Source organism: Hesperophylax consimilis, chromosome 2 (assembly GCF_061612785.1).
Source record: "Hesperophylax consimilis isolate HC1 chromosome 2, BYU_Hcon_1.0, whole genome shotgun sequence".
NCBI lineage: Eukaryota > Metazoa > Arthropoda > Insecta > Trichoptera > Limnephilidae > Hesperophylax > Hesperophylax consimilis.
In genome coordinates, this window is record NC_142837.1 from 44,598,646 (window position 1) to 44,626,549 (window position 27,904).

The 27,904-nt window shown below is 35.7% G+C and overlaps 1 protein-coding gene across 2 annotated transcripts; it reads right to left on the bottom strand.

Moving 5' to 3' along the window:
- Positions 1-267: 267 nt before the first annotated feature.
- ari-1 (E3 ubiquitin-protein ligase ariadne-1) lies at positions 268-26,735 on the bottom strand. 2 transcript variants are annotated; one of them, XM_089643267.1, is made up of 9 exons: positions 26,163-26,735; positions 19,925-20,077; positions 16,016-16,084; positions 14,388-14,474; positions 13,372-13,500; positions 12,152-12,322; positions 9,513-9,709; positions 8,543-8,959; positions 268-6,035 (listed from the first exon to the last, which is right to left on the bottom strand). In XM_089643267.1, the coding sequence occupies exons 1-9, from the start codon at positions 26,367-26,369 to the stop codon at positions 5,954-5,956; spliced, it is 1,512 nt and encodes a 503-aa protein (XP_089499393.1). In that variant the 5' UTR covers positions 26,370-26,735; the 3' UTR covers positions 268-5,953. The 2 variants fall into 2 exon arrangements, with proteins under 2 accessions (XP_089499393.1, XP_089499387.1); XM_089643261.1 differs by having other exon boundaries at positions 16,016-16,099; positions 26,163-26,734.
- Between the last annotated feature and the right edge of the window lie 1,169 nt (positions 26,736-27,904).

Genomic DNA, 27,904 nt, shown 5'->3' on the forward strand with positions numbered 1-27,904 from the left:
TTCCACTTGTTACAACAACATTAAACATACAGTGAAACTATCTTATAAGATTTTCAAGGGGATCTGTTTAGTTCCTGAGGCCGGTGGGGAATTGTGGACAGGGCTGATGACTTCAACTATATGCAATAGAAAGATTACTTCGTCTAGTTAATTCGGTGTGGATTTCTGCTTGCTGTAACACTTCTCCGTCTTCAATATGTTTTAAACTAAGAACACTACATTCATAATAATGGTTGTCTGTTAACTTCAGCGAAATAAAATCACAAATTGCCAATGAAAATGTTGTCATTTATTTACAATGAAATTGGAAGACCATTCTTGCGTGTCGTACGTCTAATGCTGGATTTACCAAATATATTTTCTGAGATATACCACTACTAGTGTAGACTACTCTACTACATCTATCTGCAAAATAACAATAATAATAATAATAAAAACAGAGGTTCAGACTTTATAATAAAACAAATGTTGACCAATTAGATGTCAGTTAGATAACAATTACATATGATTTATTATTATGTATAATCGACGCCCACACATCTCAGCATTTCATGTTATAAAGTATTAAATAATCAACTAAAGGAAATTAGAGAATGTCAGTAATTTCATATAATCATTAATACACGAGTCAAGCAATTCATTTGAAAGCAGTGGTGCGTACGGGATATTGGCATGGTGTGGATTGACAATAGAATAAGAACAAAATAGGGGTAACGATGACAAGTAAGAAAACGCCTGACTCTTCCTTTCTCTCTGGTCTCCTCTGCCAAGGAATGCTTTAGTAAATTGTCTATGTTTGCAATGACCAAACAAATAATGCGTCAACCTTCCTACCAGAATTACAAAGAAAAACTGCGCGTAATAAGTGTTACAAAAGGGAATTATTAACCCCTAGGAGCCAGAGTCCTGCATTTACAGTGTCGACCTTTTCACTTACTACCTTCGACTTCTACTTGGGATACACAAAAGCAAAACGTTACTTTATCAAGTATGGTCTAATTGTCTATATATCGGCCTTAACGAAAATATATTTTCAATATTTGAATATTCTTGTCGGCTCCTACGGGTTAAGGATGACAAAAGTTTGCACAGTTTTCAAATACATACTTTAAACCAAAATATATTAATGTACAAATTGAAGAATTTGCAAAAAGTTTATACCTCGTATTTATTTAATTATGTAATACGTTAACCTCGTTGAGGAATGCTAAACGAAAGAAGTAAAGGTGATATGAATAAGAAATAATAATATAATTTTTATAAAAATCAGCATTTATTCAGATATTGTGGGGTATCTTTCCCAAGTCCCTGTTTAAGAATAGACGGCACTCTCGCGTCGGAGATGTGGCCTAGACTTTGCATTCAAACCAAATACTAGAAAATTTCCATATCCCACCATAACGATAACTGTCTTTAGAGAATTAACAATTCAAATAATCTAAACATATTTGGCATCGATGAGCGTCTCCGACACACAATTCTCTGCTCAATTATTCAATTAAAAACCAACACTTCACCTTATAGACGGGTGTTTGCGATACAATAATCGCAGTTTAAATGTTTTCCAGTTTCCTTCAAGTAGTACACAGTTGAATGTCATTAACCTGTGGAAAACCGTTTGTGCATCAGTGACAAGAATTTTTAGGCATTAGAATTTCACTCTAGCTGGAATTTTTTGAAATACGATTTAAACCTGTATGCCATGAGAAAGTGCATACAAATTTTCGACAGAATCGCTTGCACTTGAAACACTTTAGAGTTAATTTTTGATTTTCCTCAAAAAGGGTCTGGTGTTCCAAAGGTTAAAGAGTAAATTGAATATGAGGAAAGAGAATAATGGTATAGGAGACGCTGTTTGTTTAAAACTCCATAAAGATAAAACAAGACGATCCAACATTGGACACGCGCCACTATTTTAGCAACACATCTATATAATATCACTTGGATTACAGGAAACCAAATTCCCTTCAATTTTGACTAAATTACATGTTCAATGAATCTTCCTAACAACATATTTAGATCAAGGGCGCACTAAATTGAAGAAGAGGCGAATTTGGTCAGGATTCAATGCTGGTCGCTGCATTGGGCAATGTAAGTACAGCTTCTAAATAATTAAACCTATCAATAGACAAACAAACAAACCCACAAACATTCGATTCCAGCCATCAATTTCTCAAACCAGCATTTCATCAATATGTATAATGCTCGTCACGCTTCAGTCAAATTATCAAATGCTGCAGAAGGAACCAATCTGAAACTGAATTAAGAGTTTATTGAAATAACACGGCAGTAAGGCCCTTCCTTCATGGAGATACTTACAAACTATGTTGTGACACAACCACAAGTAGCCTACCGATATGCTACTCTCTAATGCCGGTTTCGGTAAACGGGGCTACCTGAAATATACTGAATTTGATCATTTTTTTAACTGACGTCAAACCCGTAGTCGATGCTAGCATCGTGTACGAACACTAGCAAAATATATTATGGTGGGTACTCACATACGCTACGCGCACGAAAGTCGAATCGCTCTTAAGTATCTCCAAGTACGAATGGCCTTAAACCTCTATTATGCAAATTAAAGAGACTTAGATTACTGAATTTCATGAAAACGCTGAAATAAAATTTGTAATCTATTTATAAATCTGGAATTCTACATATTAAATATTTACTAACTCTATAACAAATTAGAGATTAATCGAGAATTCTTTAAAAAAATCTGTGTTATTTGGATTATCAGGGGGTTTAGCACGGTTAACGGATAAAACCCTATATCAATACGATATTGGCAAAATCCGTCATCTATAGTTATTATGCAGCGCTAGGCGGTATATCCGAGCATGGTCAGCAATTAATATAAAATATTCCGACAGCCAGCAAGACAAAAACCCTCTTACTAAATTAACGTGCCCTTTGGGTGTTAGATAAGCTTAAGTTAACTGTCAATATACACAACAGAATTGAAAGACTTCATACATGCGATCAATTGAATCTGTTCAAGCTTGGAGCAACGGGATTCTTGGAGAAAGTAGTTCAGAATATCACAAATTATGACTAAAGACCTCATTGACCAATTAACTACCTTTTAGTGTCAAAAGAATTATATGTCATGAATTTGACGTCATGAATTTGACGTCATGAATTTGACGTCATGAATTTGAAGTCATGAATTTGACGTCATGTATTTGAAGTCATGAATTTGACGTCATGAATTTGACGTCATAAATGTGACTTCATGAATTTGACATCATCAATTTATTCTTGTATATGTAGCTGTTTGACCTTTAGGAATACCGATTCATAGACAATACCCGCCAGTGTTGCTAGGGCGATTTCTTATTTATTTCTTTGTCAATATCGGTTTGGCTGTCGAAATGCCTAGAGAGCGCAACCATGCTCGGGAAATCGATATAAAATCGTCGTCAGTTAAGCCTACTGATCCGATATTGTTAAGTTATCGAATTGACCGTGCTAGACTCTCGGGTTGTAATAAATATATGCAATGGATATTATTTATAAAATTGTTTAAACTATAATATTGATTAATCTCTAGCAAGTGAGTCAATCTAAATTCATTCTGTGAAATAGATGCCTGAGAATTGAGGTTTCTTACTAAATAATAAATCATAACAAAAAAATTTCACTATTCGTTAGTTTACGGCTGGCAAGAGATTTTTTGTGATTGAAATATTTTCATTGGCGTTTCCACTTTACTGTATTTATGAGTTTTAATATCTTAGTATGTGTTGTTCTCTTTTATAAGATGTATTATAAAATGTTGTTTTTTTAATGTTTAAAGGATTTGGCAAACTATAAAAACTTGTTAAAAAAAACATATAAAACAAAATTTTAAAAATTGTTAAGATTTTCATAAAATATAAAAATGGTGAAAAAATATTTTACTGAAAATATCATGTCACTTAATACTTCATTATGCAATTGGTTAAATTAAGGAAAAAAATAGTCCACAATAATTGTTTTTCTTTCACTTATATTGCACAAATTTCAGTTAGAGTCAAACTTGCTTCCAATTGGGGAATTTGATATGCATCCTGCGAACCTAGTCATTCACTCCTATTGCAAGTTATGCAAATATTCTATGTAAAATAATAATTAAAATATAGTGCAACATAGTAAGAAAACAACATGGTCATAAACTAATGCTAACACGATCATTAAAAATAATGCAAGTCACATAATAATGTTTTAAATGTCTAAAGATATATCAGTATACAATTTCATAATAATTTGTTCCTAATCGAAGAGTGTACCCTTGGTCTAAATGTACATAACATTGTATAACGTTACAGCGATGGGAAGTGTTAGCAGTGCTGCTTGGATTCACAATACCCGGCAGCCGGGAAATTAAACGTTATCTCTTTCACAGGGATAAAAAGCAAGTATCCGATAATCATTTCGTGTATTCACGTCGCAAACAACTTATCGCACAGAGTTTGTACAGCTATTGAAAGGAGAAATTACAAGACCCGCTTCGACACCAATCGTTGAATTTGCGAAACGTCAGAATCAGTGGCGGCTAGCGCTAAGGAGCGTTAGAACAACACACAGCCAAAATTTCGGTCGATCTAGAAATAATAATTATCAACCAATAATATCACAGAAAATCAAATAACAGTAATAAATGTAATACTATAAAAGTATTAAGTTAATAAATTCAACCGGCTCGAATTTTCGTTCTTTGTATCACGTGTTATAAGTCACGTGGTGCGAGCGAATTCCGTATCGCTCATCGAGAAACGTCACCCAGGAACATCAACTATCTATACACGCAAAGCGTGAATGTTGACCATAGTATTGAAATTTCTCCAAAACATGAACGGCGCTTGCCAAAGCTCCGTTTTCTTTGAAACTCTGAAACTCTTCAGCGAGATGGCGCCACTTTGGTTAACAGTTTGTATACTGATCATTCTAAGCTTCAAAATTGCTAGTATACTTTACTTTACTGCTAATCATTTACCCGACTCATTCCCTATTTAGATTTTTTGTTTCTAGCATTGATACAAAGCACACGCGTTGTTACAAAATGACTGACAACGATGTCAGTCGTATCATCCTCGCCAGACTGGGGTCGCTGACGAGTTTACAAAATGTCGGCAACATGTTTCCGTGTATGAACCTCGGCGCAGATGTACGGCAGTAGTCGCCAAGATGCATGAATCGTCGAGTATCGAATACTTGTATATCCCTGTGGAAGAGTGACTTAAGGTGGGAAATCTGATAACATTATTGACTCTCAAACCTAATCGTCTTGTTTGGCTTTTGGGATATAAAGCTGCGTTGCACATTCTCCTCCATTTTGAGTCGACCTTTCACTATTATCTTACACATACTTTCATATAACACCTGCCCTGAAGATATATAACACTGCAAGGCTGTCCGAAACGTTGGCTCAACAAGAAGGGGATTTGCAATATACCTTAACACCCTAAAAATCAAACCACGTAATACCACTAGCCGTGAGAATCGTAAATTTCATCATTCAATCCCAATGTTTCGTCAGTGAGTCGAGGGTTTTTCATTCTATGCACAATGCTTATTCTAAATTTTGTTTCAAGACTCTCTTCGTAATTTAGCACGAAACAAAATGAATAAAACACAAAGAAAAATAGTTTTGAGATTCAATAAGACTTGTTAAAGATTTTACATTCTGCACGGGCAGAATTCAAAGAGAGAGTTTGGACCACGAGAGAACAGACGAAACAGCTGTAAAATGTATGAACGAGCTGAAACGGCCATTTGCGATGGAAGAATGAAATAATATATGTAATTAATTTAGTATTGTGAATGCAATGTGAGGCGCCACCTACAGTCTGTTGTTTGAAGAGAATTATTGCGGGTGCTATTATTGATACTATAGTAACAATAGGGGATTTTATATGCATACATATATACACATTGGACATAGGATGCTATATCACATGAAGTGGGTGAATTATTCGGTGTAGTCCCAGCATTCCTTCTCGTACCCTTCATACACGTGCTCCAGAAGGACCTTGCGGCGATTTTCACAGTATCTGCGGGCAAACACAAATCACGTATTAACACAACATTAACTCCACACAGAAGGCCCAGAGGAAATACATGTTGTAGGAGGGAGGAAACACAGAGGGGGGCAAATCATTTCACAGCTGAGCTGTTTAAGTCAAGGACGAGTCGTAGAAACGACCCGTTCTCATGTGACCATGTACAAATGTTGGGTGCGCTTTTGGCGTGTATTCCTATTATCTACCGGTGCCGAAGGGATCAATGATTCTAGTTTTTCGGAGCGTAATTCGGTTGAATAAGGACAGCATTCTCATCTGACACCTGTGTTCTAATTATTGCAATCTGTTTGTTGAAAATCAATCAAACGGACCACCCGTTTCTGCACAAGGTTTTTTTCCTCGCTCAAGTATTTTGGGGCTACAAACTAGAGGTGGCTGCCAAAATTCAACAGTGGGGCGAACTTGCGATTTGTACAGGGTCAGCAGTGTACAATCTGCAGTACCTAAGGGGCCCAGCTTCTGAGAGACTAACTTGACTCTGGCTTCGATGGAGCCCCCGTGCCTGAGTTGACCACTTAGAGTTACACTAAGCACATCAATGGAAGGCATGTTGGGAAGATTGCTTTCGTTGAAGGGCACTAGATTGTCATTTCGACCCCTTTTAGACGCAATCAGAAGTTAGTTCTTCAATGTATAGAAGGACAAAAGCTTATGTCAGATTATTAGTTAAACCAGTTCTAAACCTGACAGCCTGTCTGCAATGATTAACCCTAACAGCCGTTGTTCCCAACTTTTAGATCGATCAATCTGAGACTCCAATCAGTCAAGCCATTTATTCAGTAACGCTCGATTCGCCTATTTCCAAACAGCTTTATCGTTGATAATCTTAATTGGCCCCGCCCACTTTCATAGACAATAAAATGACATCTAAGTAAAAACTTTCAGTGTTAAATTAATATTGAAGAGTTAATTTTTTACTCTTTATTAATACAGATAATTTGTTTTAATTACCGTAATACATAAACCGACTTTTTATATTTTTTAACAAACGCAAGTAAATATATTAAAAATAAAGCATTAGCTTGACTTTTACTAAGCTGCTAAATTAATACGAATTTGACGATTGATGTTTGTCCTCTGTATGTTAACATAAAACTAAGCAATTTGGACAACAAAAAAAAACAAAAAGTATCAAGAACAAGCTGAATGGGAAAATTAATACTATGGAGTTACAATATCTTTCCAGCATTGGAAACGGCATTTTTGACAATCGAATATGGTTAAAGAAATCGTTGTCATTCAATAATTGGCTGTCGCCGCCTATGTAACTCGATATTATCATTACGTTCATCCATTCCGCAGTATCTATTATAAATATTATTATTAATATCTTCATCTTCACCATTCATATTAATTTGATTTTAATAAAATGCCAATACAAAAAAGAATGCTTGAACCAAATGACGTTCGACATTTCGCTGTCATTTTTCACTCTGTTGACACTTTTTATAACTACCCCTTTTACTGAGCCAGAGGTTAATCCAGCTGTTTGGTTCCTCTAGCTTGATAGGAGAGTTGCATTGGGAAGGGCGATATTTTACATTTAAGGAATGTTGAGCCAAAATTGCGGTTCAACAGTTGATCAGTAGGATTGGGAACAACGGTCGTAAATGTAGAAAATCTTAAGCTAAGGAGAAATAGTATTTTGCTTTATGTAGAAATAAAATCATATTTAAATATTCAACTTTCAATTTCAGTACATATTTGTATTTCCAACCTTGGTTTATGGTTTTTTGTATGGATATATATTTTTTTTTTGTGTCGATTTTGTTTTGACATTAAATTATTATTTATTTACATCATACAAAACATCTTTTTTTAGTTTTGTCAAAACTGAAACCTAATTTGGGCCATGCTCCAAAATTATTATTATTGTTAAATAAAAAAATATATATTGCTACATAATGACGGAAATATGACATAATCTTTGAGAAACTGACTGAAATTATTAACCACTGAAATTATGATAATCTTAATCCTTAAATAGTATAAAACAAAGTCGCTATCCGCGTCTGTCTGTTTGTGCGCTTAGTTCTTCTAAACTAGGGAAAGATTTTGATAGAGTTTTCACTATCATTCAGAGAATTTCTTCAGGAAGGTTTACATATATAATATATGCATATTATATTTTTAGAAAGTAGAGAAAAGACCATGTTTTATAATCATGTTGTAAAAATATATTTTCCGGCACTACATTATTAACACTGGCTAAACCTTATGAGATACATCAAAATAATGTACTACGGAATTGCATATCTTAAAAAGGACTAAAGAAAACTTAATTTTATACTATTTAGAGATGTTCAATTATCGTTTACTATGAATACATGTAATATAAACTTATGTACGGTAAAGGTAATTTTTAATCTGAATTTATGTTAGAAGGTCAAAAATTCCTTATTACATAGTAACATTATTATGATAAGCAAATGGATAAAGAGTATATTCCATAGATGAAATGAAGTGGTTGGTATCACCTGTATTTGTCTTGCACTTTCTGCTTGATATCGGCTAGGTTTTCAGACGTTATATCTCTCTCGAGGTATTCGGACAGCGTCTCGGTGGCGCTCTCCAGGTCGCGCTGATTGTCCTCAAAGATGACGGACTGGTTGTTCTTGCGCAGGTAGTACGCAAACACGTACGTGTACATCAGCGTCTGGCGGCACTGGCACAGGATGTCCACCGCCTTCTTCAGGAACTGCACCTCGATCCAGCTCATGTTGTGCTGCTGCATTTCCTCCATCTTTTCTTTGACCGAAGCGTACAGCTTGGATTCGAAGCGCAGACTCTGCATGTGGTTCATGTAGCGGTTGCAGTAGAACAGGTATCTCTGCAGCGCCGAGCGGGAACGCTCCTGGGCGTCGCGGGCTGCTTTAGCCTCGTCCTCGTCGTACCTGGAATATTCATAATACATATTAGTTAATACTACTAATGTATTAGTTTCCTGCTCTATCCAGTGCACCACGCCTGACGTAAAGGTAGTTACGTCAGGCGTGGTCCTGTCGGCTGGAGTTAGTTAGTCCCCAGGGTTCATGAGAAGTCTTTTATCACTACCCCATCGTCTTCATAGACGTCTGACTTCATGACGTCTGGCCACTGTGCTGACAGGGATGGTGTGAAGGGTTTAGGACTGCCTGTGGCTTGCCAGTAACTGCAGATTCTGTTCTTATGTTGTGTACACTACCACGGGAATTTGTTGAGAGAGAAGAGAAACTTGGATGAGAACACTTATAAGTTTTGGGTATGCATAAATTTATGGTGTGCCATGTAAGGATAGTTAGGGTGTTTATAATTAACCATTAGCTTCGTTTTAAAAACAAGAGTCTTGACATGAGAACCGATAGAGGGACCCATCTTGTCCTTGACACGGTTCGAGAATGTGGAAGGTTCCCTCGACTACTAACCTATCCATTCTGCGGTAGTCTGCGTATATCTGATATGTCTCACCTGTTGCAGTTGTACCAGGAGCTGCCATGGGGCTCCCAGGGGCCCAGGCACACCCAGCAGAAGTCGGCCTTGCAGTTCTGGTTCTTGCAGACCATATGGTTGCAGCCTCCGTCCTTCTCGATGGTCACGTTGCACTTAGGGCACTCCTTGGTGTTTGCCGCGATCCAGTTAGACGTCTCCGAGTCATCGTCGCACTTCTGTAACGCACAGAGACATAGTGGTTGAATTAATTGATTATAATAATGACAAAATTAAAGATATTTCCCTGAAGCATATGAAGACCTGTAAGAACTTAGGAATTGTGTATAACATTTCATGCTCACATTGAAACGGTCTGAAAATCAGCCACAAAAATGTTGGGTTTTGCCAAACACAATTTAAAGGAGTTGACCAACCTTGCAGTTAGCTATAAGACTGCTTTACTTAAGCTTATTTTGCAGCATTTTCGAGGGTGGATCTCGGATATGGGGGCCAGAGGACACCATCTATTTTTCTGTGTACTAAGGTTGAGAAAATTCAAAAGATATTTTTACGATAACTCTGATTTTTTATCCGTGGCTAATTCCAACAGCATTTATCTCAGGAATGCTGGGTATATGCAACCTTAGTTCTAGGAGGGATGTTACATTACTGCTGATGGCTTATAAGTATTACTAGATATCCTGACTTAAATAGGATACTAAGTCACATATAATTCTACGTGAGGCCGCAGACACAGGTTTCTGATTATTCCCAGGGGCAGACCTAAATTGCCAATGTTGATGCCCTTGGAAAGACTTACTAGGTTAATTAACTGTCTAAACTTTAACCCGTAGGAGCCAACAAAAATGTTCAATAAATAAAAATAACAATACGATACTTGATAAAGTGACATTTTGATTTTTGTGTTTAAGGCGATGCCATACGTAGTAATGCAAAATCATGTGTTTTTGGTTTGAAAATTTGGTCGCCTAGAAATGTTTCAGATGCTTTAATTAAATACTGCGAGGAGAATACATCTTGGACTTTGAAATAATCGAGTATTATTTATAAGCCCAGAAAAAAATAATGTATAGGCCTATGACAACTGCTTTAAAGTTCAAAATCTTCTACTTACAAACCCATTTTCGATTATGATTTTATTGTATATGTGGCAAATTAAGTTATTTATAAAATGATCGGAAAAAAATTAAACATCCAATTGAACATCCACAAAATAAAATAAAAGGCACTTTTTGGCAATGTTTTTTTCTTGCATAAATCAAAACAGGCGGATGATGTTAAGCGGGAATTTAAACCTTATCGACATCTACGTAAGGGTTGTTATTGATAGCGGCTCAATTTAAAATATTACACGACGTAGTGCATCGCCTTAACAAACCCAGTAGAAGTTATATCCAAAGGCAAAATTAATATATAAGGTCGACACTGCAATTGCAGTGCTTCATGAAGTGCTTGGGAAAATTCTTCAACACTGCAATTGCAGGGCTCCCGCTCCTACGGGTTAAGCATGAAGTATCAACTACAACTTTTAACTATAATATATACATATATAATTTAGACATGCAGCTGTGTGTACTATATAAGGTTTTACATATTAACTCTTTGCACGCGGCCGTATCAACTGTTGTTACGGCAAAAAGTCCATACTCACACGCGGCTGTATCAACTGTTGATACGGAAACTTTGAATGCCGATATTCCAGCGGTGTTTCGACATAAATTTATTTCCCGCTCGCTATAACATTCGTAGAACTATCACGATGCTGACATCTACAAGAATTTCTCGAAAATAAAATTGTATTTCATTAAAAAACATCGATAATCAAGTGAGCCTCTTTGCGCCTTCGAGTGCTATAGTTTACAATTTTATCAACGGATGGCGTTAGTCCAATTTTGTTATTATATTACGTGACATAAAATTTAAGTGTTCAATTTTCATAACTAAAAATGATAAGTGCTCATGGTGTCCCACTTGTGTCTATCAACGCAGTGGCCTAAGTACACACACGCCAAGTGAATGGCGGGACCACATTCAAAAGATGCGGTACGTCTTTGTATGAAATTTTATGTTTTTGTTTTTATAAACATCTAAGAGTGTTGACACGCAAGGATTTGTTTTCATATTGTGGAGAATAATCTGTTCTGTCTATATAGTCCAATAAATCATGCCAGAATGCTATAATTTGACATTTAATTGCGTGCATAGGTATTTGAAAATATGTACCGCGTATGGGTATAGATAAAACGGAGCAAATTAACGCGTTCAAAAGGTTAAGCACACTATATTTTTTATACCAACTGCTCCCAACCGTCTGGAGCCTGTGAGACTACGGAATCCCCAATTGGGGTATGTTGTGAGGATGAAGGTAGCGGCAAGGGGCTAAAGCCATTTCAAGCATTATGAATGGTGGTCTTACAACAGGGCGATACTGAGAGTATCTTCCATTCCATTTTATATTTGACCGGTCAGTGGTTGAGTGGGCATAGCGCTTGGGTCTCACCCGAGCGTCGCGTGTTTCTTTCTTGCTTTCTGTGGTGGTAGTAGGAGATTTTCAAACATTGTTGGGTTATTCGTAACCTGGGAATGTTTGTCTTTCTTTTAAAAAAAAAAAAAAATGTATTGGTTTTTGTGATCATGATATAAGGAACTATACAGACCTTGATCCACTTCTTGAGCAGGTGGCACTTGACAGGGTCGTGCCAGTTCTCCCCACAAGAAAAGCAGAAGGAGTGTCCACACTTGCACTTGACTGGCTGCTGTTCCACGTACTGCACCTTGATGGCATTGTTGCAGTCGGGCGATGGACACCAGCGGAGCAGGCGATTACACTACACACAAACAGTTCATTTAAATAACAGATTGAATAACCTGAACATTTGAAATCATTCAATGTGGGAAAAAGTTAGGTAGAGGCCGTGTAAGTTTACCAGTAGTTTAATATAATAAATTATCTGAACGTAGAATAGTTAATGACCTAACATGTTTAAATAAAATCATAAATTCAATAATTGACAGCCCTGAACTATATTATACTAGATTTCTTTACATATACCTCGCAAACCAACATTGAGGCATTATCTACCGTTCTATTGTGATAACTCCAACACAGAATCACAATTCCATACCCCCGTTCGCGGTATACAAAATTTGGGTTATGAGTATAAAGATGTTGTTGATATATTCAACACATCATTCACCAAATATAAAAAAAGTCATTACCCAATTTATTTCAGAAAGAAGAACATGAAATTTAATATAATTTAACTATACAAACTATGTAGCTCTGTTTATCTTACCAATGTATTGTAATTTTCCTAGTGTTATATTTTTCCATCTTGCATTGTGGAGTATCTAGTTTCGATTTTATATCGTTTTGTTTTACAGGTTGCTTTTTATTTTGTGTTCTATTTTCTTGTTGATTTTGTTTTTTGATTTTGCTTTGATTTTTTTTTTGATCTTGCTTTGATTTTGTTGTGCTTATTTAGATGTTCTTTGTGATTAATAAAAAAAAAATAACATGTAAAAGCCCAGCCGGGCGTGAATTTAGAAATAAATACTTATTGGGAATTTATACCTAGCATCTTATTTTTCTTGTGGTATGAGGCGGTGTACCGGTACCTTACGCTGGAAGCTGGATGCCGTAGCGGGGGAGCCGTATTGGGCGAGCACAGTATTCTCATTGCTCATAGGCTCTGAGCTCACGGATCCTGTTCAATCGAGTCGACTCTTTGAGCCGTGGTACCGTGGCTCCCGCTCTTAATAAAATTAGTCATTACCCATCGCTACTTCCAACGACTGGGAAGTGATATAGATAAAATGCAATGTAAGAAGCTGCATGTGATACAGGAAAGGTTAGTTTGCAAAGGTGATTACTTACTTCTACAAAGCTATTGGTGATGAGATGCTGATATTTTAGCTTAACTTTGGAATCTCGGACCAGCCTCATAACGCTGGCGTCGTCAACTAGAATATCACAGGCGTGCGCCGCACAGGCTATTGTCTGACCCTGGAATAAACACACAACACATAATATAATGTACCTTTAAAATAAATACATATCTGAGTCACCGATGAACCACAAATCAAGGCTTGAGGTGGTGTCCACGGATATGGTTTAACTCGATGCGATTGGTTCAAAGAAATAGTGGTTATAAAATGAGTTTAAAGTGAAAGAAAAAATACTGGGTGAAGGAGCGCCTGCATTATATCCCGCTGATTATCAAAAAAAAATTTAAATGCCGCAAGAGCTGTACAAAGAACTTTTGCAATCAATTTCACGTCACAAAAGATTATCTGTAACGTTGCTTTACCTAACAACTAGAAGAACTTACACAGACCTTTGATATTCTGAAATAATTTACATTGTAATCTACAGTATTTCAAAAGGACAATATATGAATGTTACAAGGCAGTACGACCTCACTGCTCAGCGCTGTACCACTATTAGCTTACTGAATAAAGCGTCTACACTCTAGGGCCCGTCTCGAAGGCTCAGAACGAGTAAGAATGAAAGAAATTAGGAGTACCAAATCTCTTTGAGTCTTGGCTTGAAGTGAGCCATCGAGACTTTTGACGTCCAAACGGTGATACATACTACTCAAACCATTATTCACAAAATATATTGTGTAGTGGAATTAATACTTTGAGAAGATAGTAGAGATAAAGAGAGAGCTGAATTAAGTAATACACCGAGGTAAAATTTGCGGCACTAGTTTTGGGTTGTGACAATTCCGCAGTCAAAAGTTTAAAACTTCTTATCCGGGCAGTAATTTTTTGGAACAACTTTTGATTTTGATATAGAAAATATGTAATGGCTGAAAAAAAACACTGAACTTCTTCGGAGTGACGAATTTTCGTTTGTAAATATAATATAATAAGAAAAAACATTCTTACCAATCCTTCTTCCATTATTTTAGTTGTTAAATATTCCCCCCAACAAAGGGTACAGAATCTGTGGCTACATTCCAGGCTAGTCATCATCTGAAATACAAGTAAACAATATCAGAAAGAAAGTTCTAGAAAATCCTAAGATTAAAGGGAAACTTTCATATAAGGTTTTCAAGACTGGAAAAAAATAGTTCTTGTTGTGTCTCTGGGGTTTCTCTCAAACTTTCTTATTAAATAAAACTCCGGCTTTAACAAAAAAACTTGGAGTTTGAATGTGATTGATTGACAGTGGGCTCTAATATCTTAATGGGCAGACGGTTGGAATAATATTGACCCCGACATTGAGGTTCGCACCTTATTTATAATATATAATTCCCTCGGTCTCTACAATATTCGACAGCTAAACGCCATCTATGGGTGAGCTCTTACATCAATGTCAAGGATGTTAGTGAGTGCACACACTGCAATCAAACACAGCGGTATTGGAATAGCTGAAAACGCCAAACCGCAAACAAATATACACTGCGGCTGGGGTTTTTACTTAATTTTATTTCATTCTGGTTCTGAAACAGAATTAAGTAAAAACCCCAGCCGCAGTGCGTATTTGTATGCGGTAAAACCGCTGCGTTTAATAGCGTGTGTGCACCTACTTACAGTTCTTATGAGAGAAAACCTTATATGTACAAGGTGTCCGGGGGTAGAGTGCTCTAACTTCAGAAGGTGATTGATAGTACAAGTTTAAAAAAAATACCTCTAGACACCCTGTACGGCCTTCCAAAGGGATACACAAGTATTCGATACTCGACGATTGAAGAATTTTGGCGACAACCGCCATACATCTGAGCGGAGTATCGTACACAGGCAAATGTTGCCGAAGCAGACTCCATTAAACCGGTCAAACTGTTACCTCTCATGTTGTCAAGACTTTAAACATGGCGGAGCAATCAATAAATACGATAGTCTCATTTTCACTTGCGTCAGACATTTTGTAACAATGCCTGTGCTTTTAATTAACGCTAGGAACAAAACAGTCAACAAAAAATGACAGCACTTGGGAGTGAGGTTATGAAAGCTAGTTTTGACGTTTCAAGAGGTGGTGGCGACGTGGGTCTTGTGATTTAAGTTTTTGGCAACATGAATACACAAGTTCAGTACAAGATACTTGCGTATTCCTGTGGAAGAAGGGCGTTTATCTATGTATTCCAGTCTTGAAGAGACGGAAAAAACAAAAGTTCTTAAGCATGAAAACTTTCTATGTAGGAATTTGACATTTTTAAATCTGACATACACTTGACGGCCGGTATAGTCCAGTGGTAACGCATTGGACTGCCATTCCGAAGGTCGCGGGTTCGAACCCGGCGTGCGCAAATAAATTTTATTTGATTAATTTGTGTTATTTCACAATTAATTAATTAAAATAATATATAGTATATTTGCGGCACGTTCCAGAGTGGAAGATACTACCAGATACTTCAGCCTCACAACATCCCCCAATTGGGCATGCCATAGTCTCACTGGCTCCAGACGGGAGCAGTTGGGACTCTTGTGAGGTATTCACTATAAAAAAAATTAAAAAAAAATACACTATTCGGCATGCGTGTCAGCTTACAAGGATTAGGTAGAAGTATATTTACCGAAGATGGTAGCACCATGAAGCAGATCTCACACTCTTCTGTGCCGGTCGCGGAGGTTCGTCTCGGCAACTGAAATGAACGAGACTAAATCACATTTATTAGACAGAGTTAGTAAAGCAAATTAAACACAACATGTTATTGATCGGTTTTGTAAGAAAAGGATCTTTATTTATTTAGATAATATTAGTGATAAACATGCTTCCTGTGGATCCTTTATGACAGTGTATTTAAAATATGTTATCAAATAGATTAATCAACATTTGGTAATGATATATTGAATGAATTTCAAACTTTTTTCCACATATTTTTTTTTTACCGTTACCGGTTTCAGCTTATTATAGCCATCTTCATTCACACTGGTAGAATAAAACACCATACAGCATATAATTGTATGAAATTCCATATATTCTCGACACAGGTGTACCCTAGTGATACAGATGTCGATAAATACAAGTAAAAAACTTTATATTGATAGATAAATAAATAAATTGTATGAAATTCCATATAAATGTATGATATTCCATATAATTGTATGAAATTCCATATAATTGTATGAAATTCGTAAAATTGTATGAAATTCCATATCATTGTATGAAATTCCATATAAATGTATGATATTCCATATAATTGTATGAAATTCCATATAATTGTATGAAATTTCATATAATTGTAATAAAATCATTTTTTACCATTCCCGTTAACCCCAACCCCTCCCCCAAATGCCGTGTATATAAACAATAGTTTAAGGAATAACTGCACCAGTCTGAAGATGACTGATATTAAGCTGAAACCGGTAACAGTCAACAAATAAAATAAATGGAAAGAAGTTTAAAATTGTTTCGGCGCATGTATTCTATTTATTTCAAATGCACAAAATATCCAACGACAGATAAAAGGCAGTCTACATAAAATGGGGTCCATATAAGATGCGGTCTATTTGGTCTGTCCCAGGACAACGTCTGCCGGTCTCACTTGTACTCCATATAAATAAAAATTTAAATGTTCATTTGTTCAAAATTTTAAATCTCCGAAGGTTCTCCACCGATTGCTTTGAAATTTTAAAACAATGTTGCATTAGAATACGCGTGTGTTTCTATATAGATGTTACCTGTGACAAAAACATGCTTTTTTTTTTAAACACCGCCATTTGTTGGACGTAAAAGCAACATGCGCTATTGTTTCTCTATCTGCACAGGCAGACTGAGCCACAGAAACGCGTGGTGGGGCACAGCTATTAACATTGTAATGGAATTCCAACACGAATCTCTAAATAGTAAAAAACAAAGTCGCTGTCCGTCTGTCTGTTTGTGCGCTTATTTCTTCTAATCTACGCAACAGATTTTGATAGGGTTTCCACTATCATTTGGAGAATTTCTTCCGGAAGGTTTATACATATAATACATTCATATTACATTTATAGAGAGTAGAGAAAAGTCGAGGTTTTGAAATCAAGTAGTAAAAAAGATTTTTTGGCGCTTACATCGCTAATGCTGACTAAACCTTATGAGATACATTAAAATAATGTGCTACGGAAGTGTATTTCTTAAAAAGGTCTATAGATAAGTCCGCGATAGCATATGTCTCCTATGGATAACTCCTAGTGACACCGGGTACACGCCAGCTAATTGTCGGTATAAAAAATAGAAATATTAAGAACATCAGGTATTCATCTAAGATGGATTGAATTCTAATGGATTCATTACAATTTTATAGAAAATTATACCACAAAATGATGCACTTTATCATTAATCTCTTTTATACTAAAATAAAGTCGCTATCCGCGTCTGTCTGTTTGTGCAATTAGTTCTTCTAAACTACGCTACGGATTTTGGTAGGGTTTTCACTTAGATTTTTTTCCGAAAGGTTAATATATATATTTATTACAAGCAGATTATATTTACGGAAAGTAGAGAGAAGTCAAGCCCCGCTGGGTAAACGTCAGCTAGTTTATCAACTAATTGAGGAAAAACAGTTTTAATTACTTTATTTCAAAGTATACTGCAGTACTGTCAACTATAATCATAATAGTACTACAATCCGCCATTATTTTTACTACTTGAAAGCACAAAATCAAGCTCTGCAATTTGCTGTTATTTGTATGTCAAATTCTGTAGTCTGCCGCATGTCTAGACTCTAGCGCCAAGATCTGATTCATGATCCAGTCTGTTTCGGACAGCTCATGAAATCAGAAAAAATGTTTTCTTTGACAATTTACTGTATGTACAGACGGTACTGCAGTAAATGTAATGTTTATGAGTTGCAGAACACATAAGCGCAATTACATTGCAAACTCCCCAATATAAAGTTTCACAGTATCGGAAACCAATACTTAAGTGATGTCAATATATTTAATATTAACTTTAAATAGAAGTTGTATTATGTAGCATAGGCTTTATTTAAAACCTATAAAGTGGTGATTCACACGGACACGCGTGGCAAGCGTTCGAGGGTCTGCGGCGAAGACAAAGCCAAGAGGCAGAGGGTTTGTGAATTAGCTCCCGCCGACCCGCGAATTGACCAGACGCGGCCCGTGACTGTAATTACCAGCAGTGCATTTCACTTTTAAAATTTACCTAGTCTTTAATTTAGGTGGAGCAAATTAATGAATGGGAACACCTACTGCAATTCATTCTATCTTCTAAGTTATATTTGTAAAATAATTGATTAAATAATACAAAATTATCTTGAAAATAAAGGACACTTAATTCATCGTTGAAAATATAGCGAAACCGTTTGATTTCACCGCGAACGAGTTCCAATCTGTTAATGTTGTTGCGTTAACATTGAACATTAGTATTTCTAAGCGAATCCATTCCAAACGCATTGGATTACGCATGATCAAAGTGATGCAAAATTCACTCGCCGTCAAAGCACTTCAATAATGCACGGATGGGTTATGTATCTGCACTGCTCTAACACGTAATTTGACGTTAAGAGTGTAATCTGTCTCGCTCATGTCACCGTTTCGGCTACTTCGGGCTGTCTCGATACCGCCCGATGCTGTTTTAGTAGTATGGTAAAAGTTGGTTCTGTGCATATCGGGGTATGCACGACTGCTTGCTCTTGAGCGGGATTTTTTTACTAGAAGATAGCTCAAATAATGACCTGACGGGAATTACGAATTTCTTACATCGATCACTGGGGCACAGATGTTGTTGTAATTTATATGTGGAGATTGAAGACAAGCAGTGCAATGCACAAATGCACGTACCAAGGAACCGCCTCTGGAATTGACGTGTTAACGCAGCAGATGTCCCAGATGCAGAAGGAGCTCACCCGCGGGAGCTAATTCACAAACCCTCTGCCTCTTGGCTTTGTCTTTGCCGCAGACCCTCGAACGCTTGCCCCGCGTGTCCGTGTGAATCACCACTTTATAGGTTTTAAATAAAGCTAAGTACATAATATAAGTTTTATTGTAAGGTAAAACTTTTTAATTTTTGTAAACCAGTCATATCTGTGTATTTTTTTAAATTTACGTTCTTGTTCTTTTTATTGTTTTGTTTTATTTTTGTTTCTTGCATGTATATTTTGATGTAATTATATTATTATTATTTCTTTATACCACCTACATGTAAAAGCCCTCTGGGTGTTAGATAAATAAATAGTAATAAATGGGTAAATTGTGAAATAACACAAATCAAATAATCAAATAAAATTGCGCATGCCGGGATTAGAATCCGCGACCTCCGGTTTTCTACTTACCCGAGCCTACTTAGAGCATTACCCCTCGACCACGAAGGCCGTCGAACTGTACTAGATGGACGATTTGTCGATACATTTGGGCCTACCATTATCACAAATTCGAAAGATGCCTCGGGGCAGTATATTCTCAACTAAAGCTAGCAGACGCTATGGACAAGCAAAACAACCAACCGACAAATATATTTATAAATTTGTGTATGCATTTACCTTTGGCCGGGCGATAACGGCTTTCCTAAAGGGGTTGATAACTCTGGCTTCGGAGAACAATTGCTCTTGGTCCCCGTCATAGAATCTCTCCATTAATTTCTCTTTATCCCATTTAAAGTGGTTTAGTAGTATACGTGTTGTAGTGGCTGGTATCTGAAATCACAAAAATACCAAATTATTATCAGAATTAATATAATAATAAATTAACACACTGGTTCAGGAATTGTTCAGCAATAATTTTAGCCTTGAATACTGATTTTATTTTCGACAGAATGTGGCAAATTCTGTCTTCATCCGCTAAAAGCAAGGTAACCTTAATCGTAAAGCAAATTATACAATTAAATTTCTCAGGCTAATTTGTTTGCCTTTCAGAGCAGCTCATATGGTCTCATATAAATCTTCATGTGTCCCTTATCGTCATAGTTAGAAATATGCACTAAACTGTGTTAGAAAGAAAAGTCTCATGTTTCTAATTGCTAATTAATAAATATTTGTTAATTTTAACATTCTTTTTATTCTTTGACAATGCAACCTTTTCTTATAGAAAACCTAATTTGTTACAATGACGCTGCAATCGTGGTTTGTCATCTCATTATTTGGTAATTATCTCTTATCACATGACTTGGTATTAGTAAAATTCATCTTGTTACAAGGTTTATCCAGTATTGAGGGGTTCCAGCCCATAGGTGGCTCCCAAATTCTATTGTTGGGCGTACTTGAGATCGGTACAGAGTTAGGAGCTGGTTACTATTGAAATAAATATCTGCTAGCCGTATACAAGATGACCAGTTTCTTGGAAGCCAGATTTACTCAGGTTTCTATAGAGCTGAAACACCTACTCCAAGCATTTCAATGGAGTCTTTATTGGGGAGGATGCTTCCATCAAATTGCACCAGACAGTCATTGATATTTGCCAAAATTTAACACACTTGGGTTTTTGAGACTAACTAGGTTGGTATTTATTTTAATGATAAACTAATGTTTATAAGACAAAGTTTTTATGCATAGCACAAAGGATAACAAATTATTATAAGCAATAATTAGTGGCCTGATATATCCATACAAATTGAAAATATCTCCCAAATAAAAATAAATGCCGCCGGCGGGAATTGAACCTACACCTTCTGATGTCCGGTCAGATGATCTGGACCACTTAGCTACCATCCACGTAGCTCAGTGGTTTCAGAACACCTGACCGGACATCAGAAGGTGCGGGTTCAATTCCCGTCGGCGGCATTTATTTTTATTTGGGAGATATTTTCAATTTGTATGGATATTTCAGGCGACTAATTATTGCTTATAATAATTTGATAACTAGGTTGGCCTTACTCCAGACACGAACCTTCTAGAAATGGTATGAGGAAAATGTCTACATTAATTCATTGAATAAGTATCAAGCATAAAAACACCATTTGCAAAATTGTAAAGGGCACACATAACCAATCAATAACTAACAAGTAAACAAGCAGCGTAATGTTAAATAACAATTAATTTCAATAAGTGACTTCATTTAAAGCAATCAATTTATTGGTTATATAATTAATTACCTAATGAAGACGACAATTTGAATCTATTATTGATCTTACAAGAACGAAAAAAATCTTCGAGAATTTCTAATGTTTTCCAACTATACATTAAATAATTAACCTCGATTCAAGCTTAGTCCAAGTGAGGTTAAAAATTGAGTTAGCTAACTAACCATCAAGAGGGGGTAGGCAGAGAGGATGGACTGCCAAACAGCTCTGTCTTGGCCAAACACTCCTTGCCTCATTCATAAAATGTCTCATATATACTGTTGTTATTCTGACACTCACAGCCACATGGCCCGACTGAAGTACCTGGTTGACTTGACTTCTTCTACTATTTACATTTGCATCACAATATATTCACCTTACACTCCTTTCGTCATACATGCTTTTACCACACATACGTCTCAGGGATCTCATTTCTACAGCATTCAGCATACTTTCATCCTCCCTCTGCCAGTTCCACGCCTCACTGCCACCAGAGATGTGCAAAATGGGTACCCAAAACCATTTGAAATGCAAAATGGAAATGGGTCAAAACTTTTCCATTTGAAAATGCAAAATGCAAAATGGTTTTTAGAAAAGCATTTCAAATGCAAAATGCAAAATACCTATTTTCAAAATGCAAAATGGTTTCTCAGGTCAAACAATCAAAATAATTATAGAATTTTTAAACAATTTTATCATTTAATAATGGACATCAATGTAGAACAAACATATTACATGATGGTAAATCCAAAAACACCACGACTACAGATTATGAAACCCCAAAATTTGCGCGGGACTAATGTTGCCAACGTAAAAACATAAAAACTGCTATCTAACATTTAATATTACAGCGTCATGGCCCCATGTTCAGTATTTGAATCAGTATTTTTTTAATGGTATCACTCAATTGCCAGGGCTCCTACCAGGGAGCAACTTGACAAATGGAAATTATCTCTCATAGCGAGGTTGAGGACCGACTGATATTTGGGGCTTATGAAAAAAGATGAATGGAGATAGTAGGAAGAATGTTGCAAAAAAGCATTTAAAATGGAAAATGCATTGAGAAAAGCATTTGAAATGCAAAATGCAAAATGGTTTTTAGAAAAGCATTTAAAATGCAAAATGGAAAATACCCATTTTGCATTTTGCATTTCCATTTGAAATGGATTTATTTGAAATAAAGCACATCTCTGACTGCCACACATCAGGCCTGCGATTCTGGAGTTAAACGATCAATCGTTTTCGTATGCGCCGTCTTCGAGTGAAAAACTACTAGTCGTCGCGACTAACTTTTTCGAATGTTTCAATTTTACGTATTCTTGAGCGTTGAACGGTCGAAGTTGGTAGAAGAGATGATTATATTGGCACCCCTGTGAATATTGTCTATGTTCCTGATGTTTTTGGGATTTCTATGGTGTGACTGTCAAACAGACAACAGTTGTTCGTTATTCAAAACAGAAATGGCTGCGGGACATATTACAAATTGCCAAAAGCAACTCTTAATTGAGCTTGTAAGTTCCGATAAAGACTTAGTAAGTGGGAAATTTTCACCCACTTTTACATTTGCGGAATCCGCGCAGTAAAACAAAAATTGACAGCTAGACTAGATTTTGACAGCCAATTCCATAGAAACGCCAACAACCTACCACTCGCTGCCCTGTTTCTACTGGTTATACCCAGTAGATGTTGTGTGGAATGACTTTTGACGTTTGGCGTCGAAGTATGTACCTTCGACCAATTTCGGGAATAGCAACGACGACCAACGTACGTACTTTCGACGGCGATTACGAGCGCCCTCGATTCAGGAATAGGGCCCCAGGGTAGGTGCCAGCACTCCATTGTGGACTGCTAGCTTTGCTTCTTTGGACAATTTTTTGTTAGCGCCAACCGCATTCAGTTCTCCATTAACCAGTGGAACACCGATGGGTCTCTGGAGAACATGTGATCATTCTAATATGATCTTTATTAGAATAATTTGCAATGCGAGTTTGACCTTAATGCTTCGAAAAATGTATGAAAAACAAAATCAGCATCGTTTGGCTAATAAAACCTTAAGTTCCACTAATATATTTCTGTTTTATGCTCTCGTCTTCAACAGGTTGATCGAGTTTCTTGCATTCACCCCTCTTTCCATTTTTATATATATATATATTAGATGCCCTTTCAAAACTAGTACACCTAAGTAGTCAAAATCAGTACACTAGTACGCCTAGGTAGTCAAAACCAGTACACCAGTATGCCTAGGTAGTCAAAACCAGTACACCTAGGTAGTGGATCACCGTAATCAACCATATTTTGATGATTTGTATTTTTATGCAGCACCATTTTAATAAAAAATAACCTCAAGTGCGATGTGTTAGGCGTTAAATATTATCAGCACCTTGGCGATTCGGTGCCCGGAGCAAACTGCTCTAATTGAACCGGCATAGGGCCGGCCCTGAAATTAGATATATTATATCTATCAGCTATTACATCTTTCACAGTTTATCACATAATAATATCTTTTAAAGCTAACACAAACTATCCTAACCTAGTTTAATACAATTAGCGCTCAGTTAGCTGCGAATCAAACAATTTAGTGCATGTCCTACATTTTTAATAGTTGCACGATCTACAGTGGAAGAATAAAGTTAAGGACTAACAATATTAATAATAACACTCGGCAAAAACACATAGAAGATGCTTAAATGTTTATTGTATCTACTAGTCAGCTGTACAAACATCCGAGGAAGGTACAGTCACTACAATGAATTCATTTCTTATCACTCGCTATCTATTCTTAAATCCACTCCAGTTTTTAACTTTATTCTGCACAAATATCAAATAACACTTAGGGTTTTGCTTTTTCAACAACATAAACATTATATTTTTTTAAACTGCCAAACAAAGCATTATTACTTTGCGCTACAGAAGAAATTTACGGGGGTGAAATGCAGATCACGCCAAACTCTGGGAATTGAATAAAAATGCACTTTCTAGATGAGAAAAGTGTGTAGAAACTCATTAAAAAAAGAATTAAGGCGCGGAAGAATAAATTGAGGGAGATACAGACGATCAAAGTTTAATAAAATTGCACTTCGCGATCTGAGGGTAATATTCGGTTTATGGGAGTATAACCGAAATTGAACTTGATTTAGACTAATTTAGGGCTGGGGAATCCGAATCTGAAAGAATTAGGTGGGGGTCGGCACTATTAACTGAGTTATAGGGTTTTGAAACTTCGTACGCGATACATAGGAACCATGTTTTATTTATCAATTATGACTTAAGAAAATCAAATTAACAACTATTTACTTTTGAAATTTCAGTAGTGTCAACCAAAAAAAGAAAAGTGTTGCCATATAATAATAATATTTTTTTACAAAATAGGTTAGGTGTTTAGTTTGGGTTAGAGTAGGCAGAAGAACATGGGAAAAAGGTATTAGAATTAAATCACAAACCAGTCTATACAAACCTAGCGTAGCCCACAAACTACTTGAAAACTGGGATATAACTCTAAAGGGGACGCGAGCAGGCGTTATTAAAGGGGCAATTTTGTGTAACAGGAAATAACATGGAAAAAAGGTATTAGTATTAAATCACAAACCGTCTATACAAACCTAGCGTAGCCCACAAACTACTTGAAAACTGGGATAAAACTCTAAAGGGGACGCGAGTGGGCGTTATTAAAGGGTCATTTTTTTGTTATAGAAAATCACAGTTAGGTTAGGTTATATATATACATAAATTAAGTATTTACAAGATTTTAAATAATAAACTACCAATCTGGCAAATGATATTTAATTTTCAGAATTTTCCATGCATTGATATTATTATATGGCAACACTTTTTATTTTTTGGATGGCACTACTGAAATTTCAAAAGTATTAAAAGTTTTTAATTTGATTTTCGTGACAAAATATGGCGGCGGACTGTCCGAATATGGTGATAATATCAGATCGCGAAGTGCAATTTATTAAACTTTGATCGGCTGTATCTCCCTCAATTTATTCTTCCGCGCCTTAATTCTTTTTTTAATGAATTTCTACACACTTTTTTCATCTAGAAAGTGCATTTTTATTCAATTCCCAGAGTTTGGCGTGATCTGCATTCCTCCCATTTACGGTAATTGCTTATTATAACCCAAATGTGATTGCATGATGTAGTAAATAAACAAAGTATTATTATTGAGAATATTCAAACCAAACAAGCTTCAAAATATAAATGATCAATAATATGGGAAGAACTTTGTTTCTTATAATCATTTGTGTAAAAATAATTAGTAGAAATGTTATATTTACTACAAGAGTTTGTTATTATAACTGTTTTCTTTGGATAATAACTGTACTTGACAAGTACATAAATAATATACCATCAAAGGAGACAATAAGTAATGGCGAATTTAATTTAATGTATGCCCATATATAAATAATAATGACAATAAGGTTGGTGAGTCCAATTAAAAGTGAAAAATAATAGTGACCTTCGTCAGTAAATAAAGAAATAGAATTGGCACAGTCAGGGAAGCATGAAAACGAAATCACTTCTTTGAACTTGCCAAAGCTGACACAGAGAAAATGACAACGATTTAGATTCAGGTCAGCGAACTTTTCATTAAAGAACAACCTTTCAGAATGTAACAAATGACAATATTGAGAAATTCCTTTGTATCAGAGTGTACTAAATTAGAATAAAGTAGAAAATGGCCTGAAAACCGTGAAAAATATTTGACAAATAACACTGACCTCAACGACTGTGTTCACTTCTTTTATAGAGTTAACCATGTGCTGTACAATTTCCTCCGTTGATAAAACTTCAAAAGGATAATCTTCTATTTCTGTTTGACGTTCCCTCGTATTGTGAGACTCGACTTCCATAGCGAAATCAACATCGTCTCCACTCGATTCATTTCCCGAATCGACATCATCCTTTGTCTCATCTTCGGAATCCATTATATATTATTGTCTAATCCTTAAAACTACACTGCACAATTGCGGAAAAACTAAGGATTAACGAAACAATCAAATTAATTGCACTATGAAATTTCGAAAGGTCAACAATGTAGAAAATAGTGCACCCGCAAGCTGCCAAATCCTCTGACGTATATATTTCTCTCTGTGTGAGATGTTTCAGTGTATGTGAAGACCGACCGACGACAGCTTGTCTTTAGTCTTTGCGCAATGCACCATTAAACCTAAATATTCACGCGATACTATTATCGCTAGTTAAACTGTTAATGAATCTGATAAAACTTCACATTTAATTCAAATTTAACCATTTTCTTTCATTTGTTAATGTTATTTATTCCACTCCGATAATTTTATTGTTACAATTTTACAGCCATAAATGTGGGGTTGCTAACGAACATGCTCCATTATCTGAAGATACGTGCTATAATAGTCCTTAAGTATAGTTATATACGGTTGTTTATAGCACTTTAATGAAAATAAATATTTTATTCGTGTCATAAAGTTTGTGACCACAAACCAGAGACAAGACTGAAATAATTTATCGCTACTGGGCAGAAAATAATGCATAAGTCCAACTTTTTCTATTTTTTTGTAAGTATATTTATAAAAAGTACTCTCAGCAGATGGTCACGTGAAAAAACAGACATGGTTGGCGAGTCTGGTTTAGATTTCCAAATATTAAAGTGGAAAAAATTTCATTTTTTACAATATCATTTTTACTTTTTTGTACGGTAAATTATTCTTTTTAAATCATTTAGCAAGGGTTTGCAAGCCTTCTGAAATAAATAATTATTCATTATCTAAAGTTGTCAGTAAACTAATTCACAAAAATAAAATTAAAATCTTAAGATATACTAAAATTAAAGACAATTGTTTTCTTGTTTATATAAACGAAAACTGACCTTATTCTACTTTAGGTATCCACTTTGGGCACTTCGAGTGCTCTTTCACACATACAAGTTTAACCTGTCAATCAGCTAGATTCAAGAAGGTTGAAAATCCTTATTTTTAATTTTATTTTAGGGAAATAAATCATTTACAATGTTGTTAGTGTTTGTGCAATAACCGAGAAGGGTATAATTGTAAGAATTAACAGGTATTACACATTTATAATTGTAACATGATATACTGCACAATTTATGTCATTACATAATTGTATCATTACATTTTTATGGAGTTTGGTTTAGTTGGGGTATGAATATATTTTTACTGACAAAACGACAAGCAAATCACCAAATTTAACAATACATAATTGTACTTCAAGCAAGCTACTGTGAGCAAACATTATTATTCAATCACTACTTGTTTATGTATTGTATGCGGCAGGTATTACAATAGCAATAATTTAATTTATGATCGACTTGTAAAAGCCGAGGTTTCTAAATAAATAAATAAATTTTGGAAAGTAAGTTCAAATTCATTAAAAATAATTACGAAAGATTTTCTATAACACGTCAAAGTAAAAAAAATATATATACTATATTTTGCACGTATTATTATTATTATAGGTATTTTAA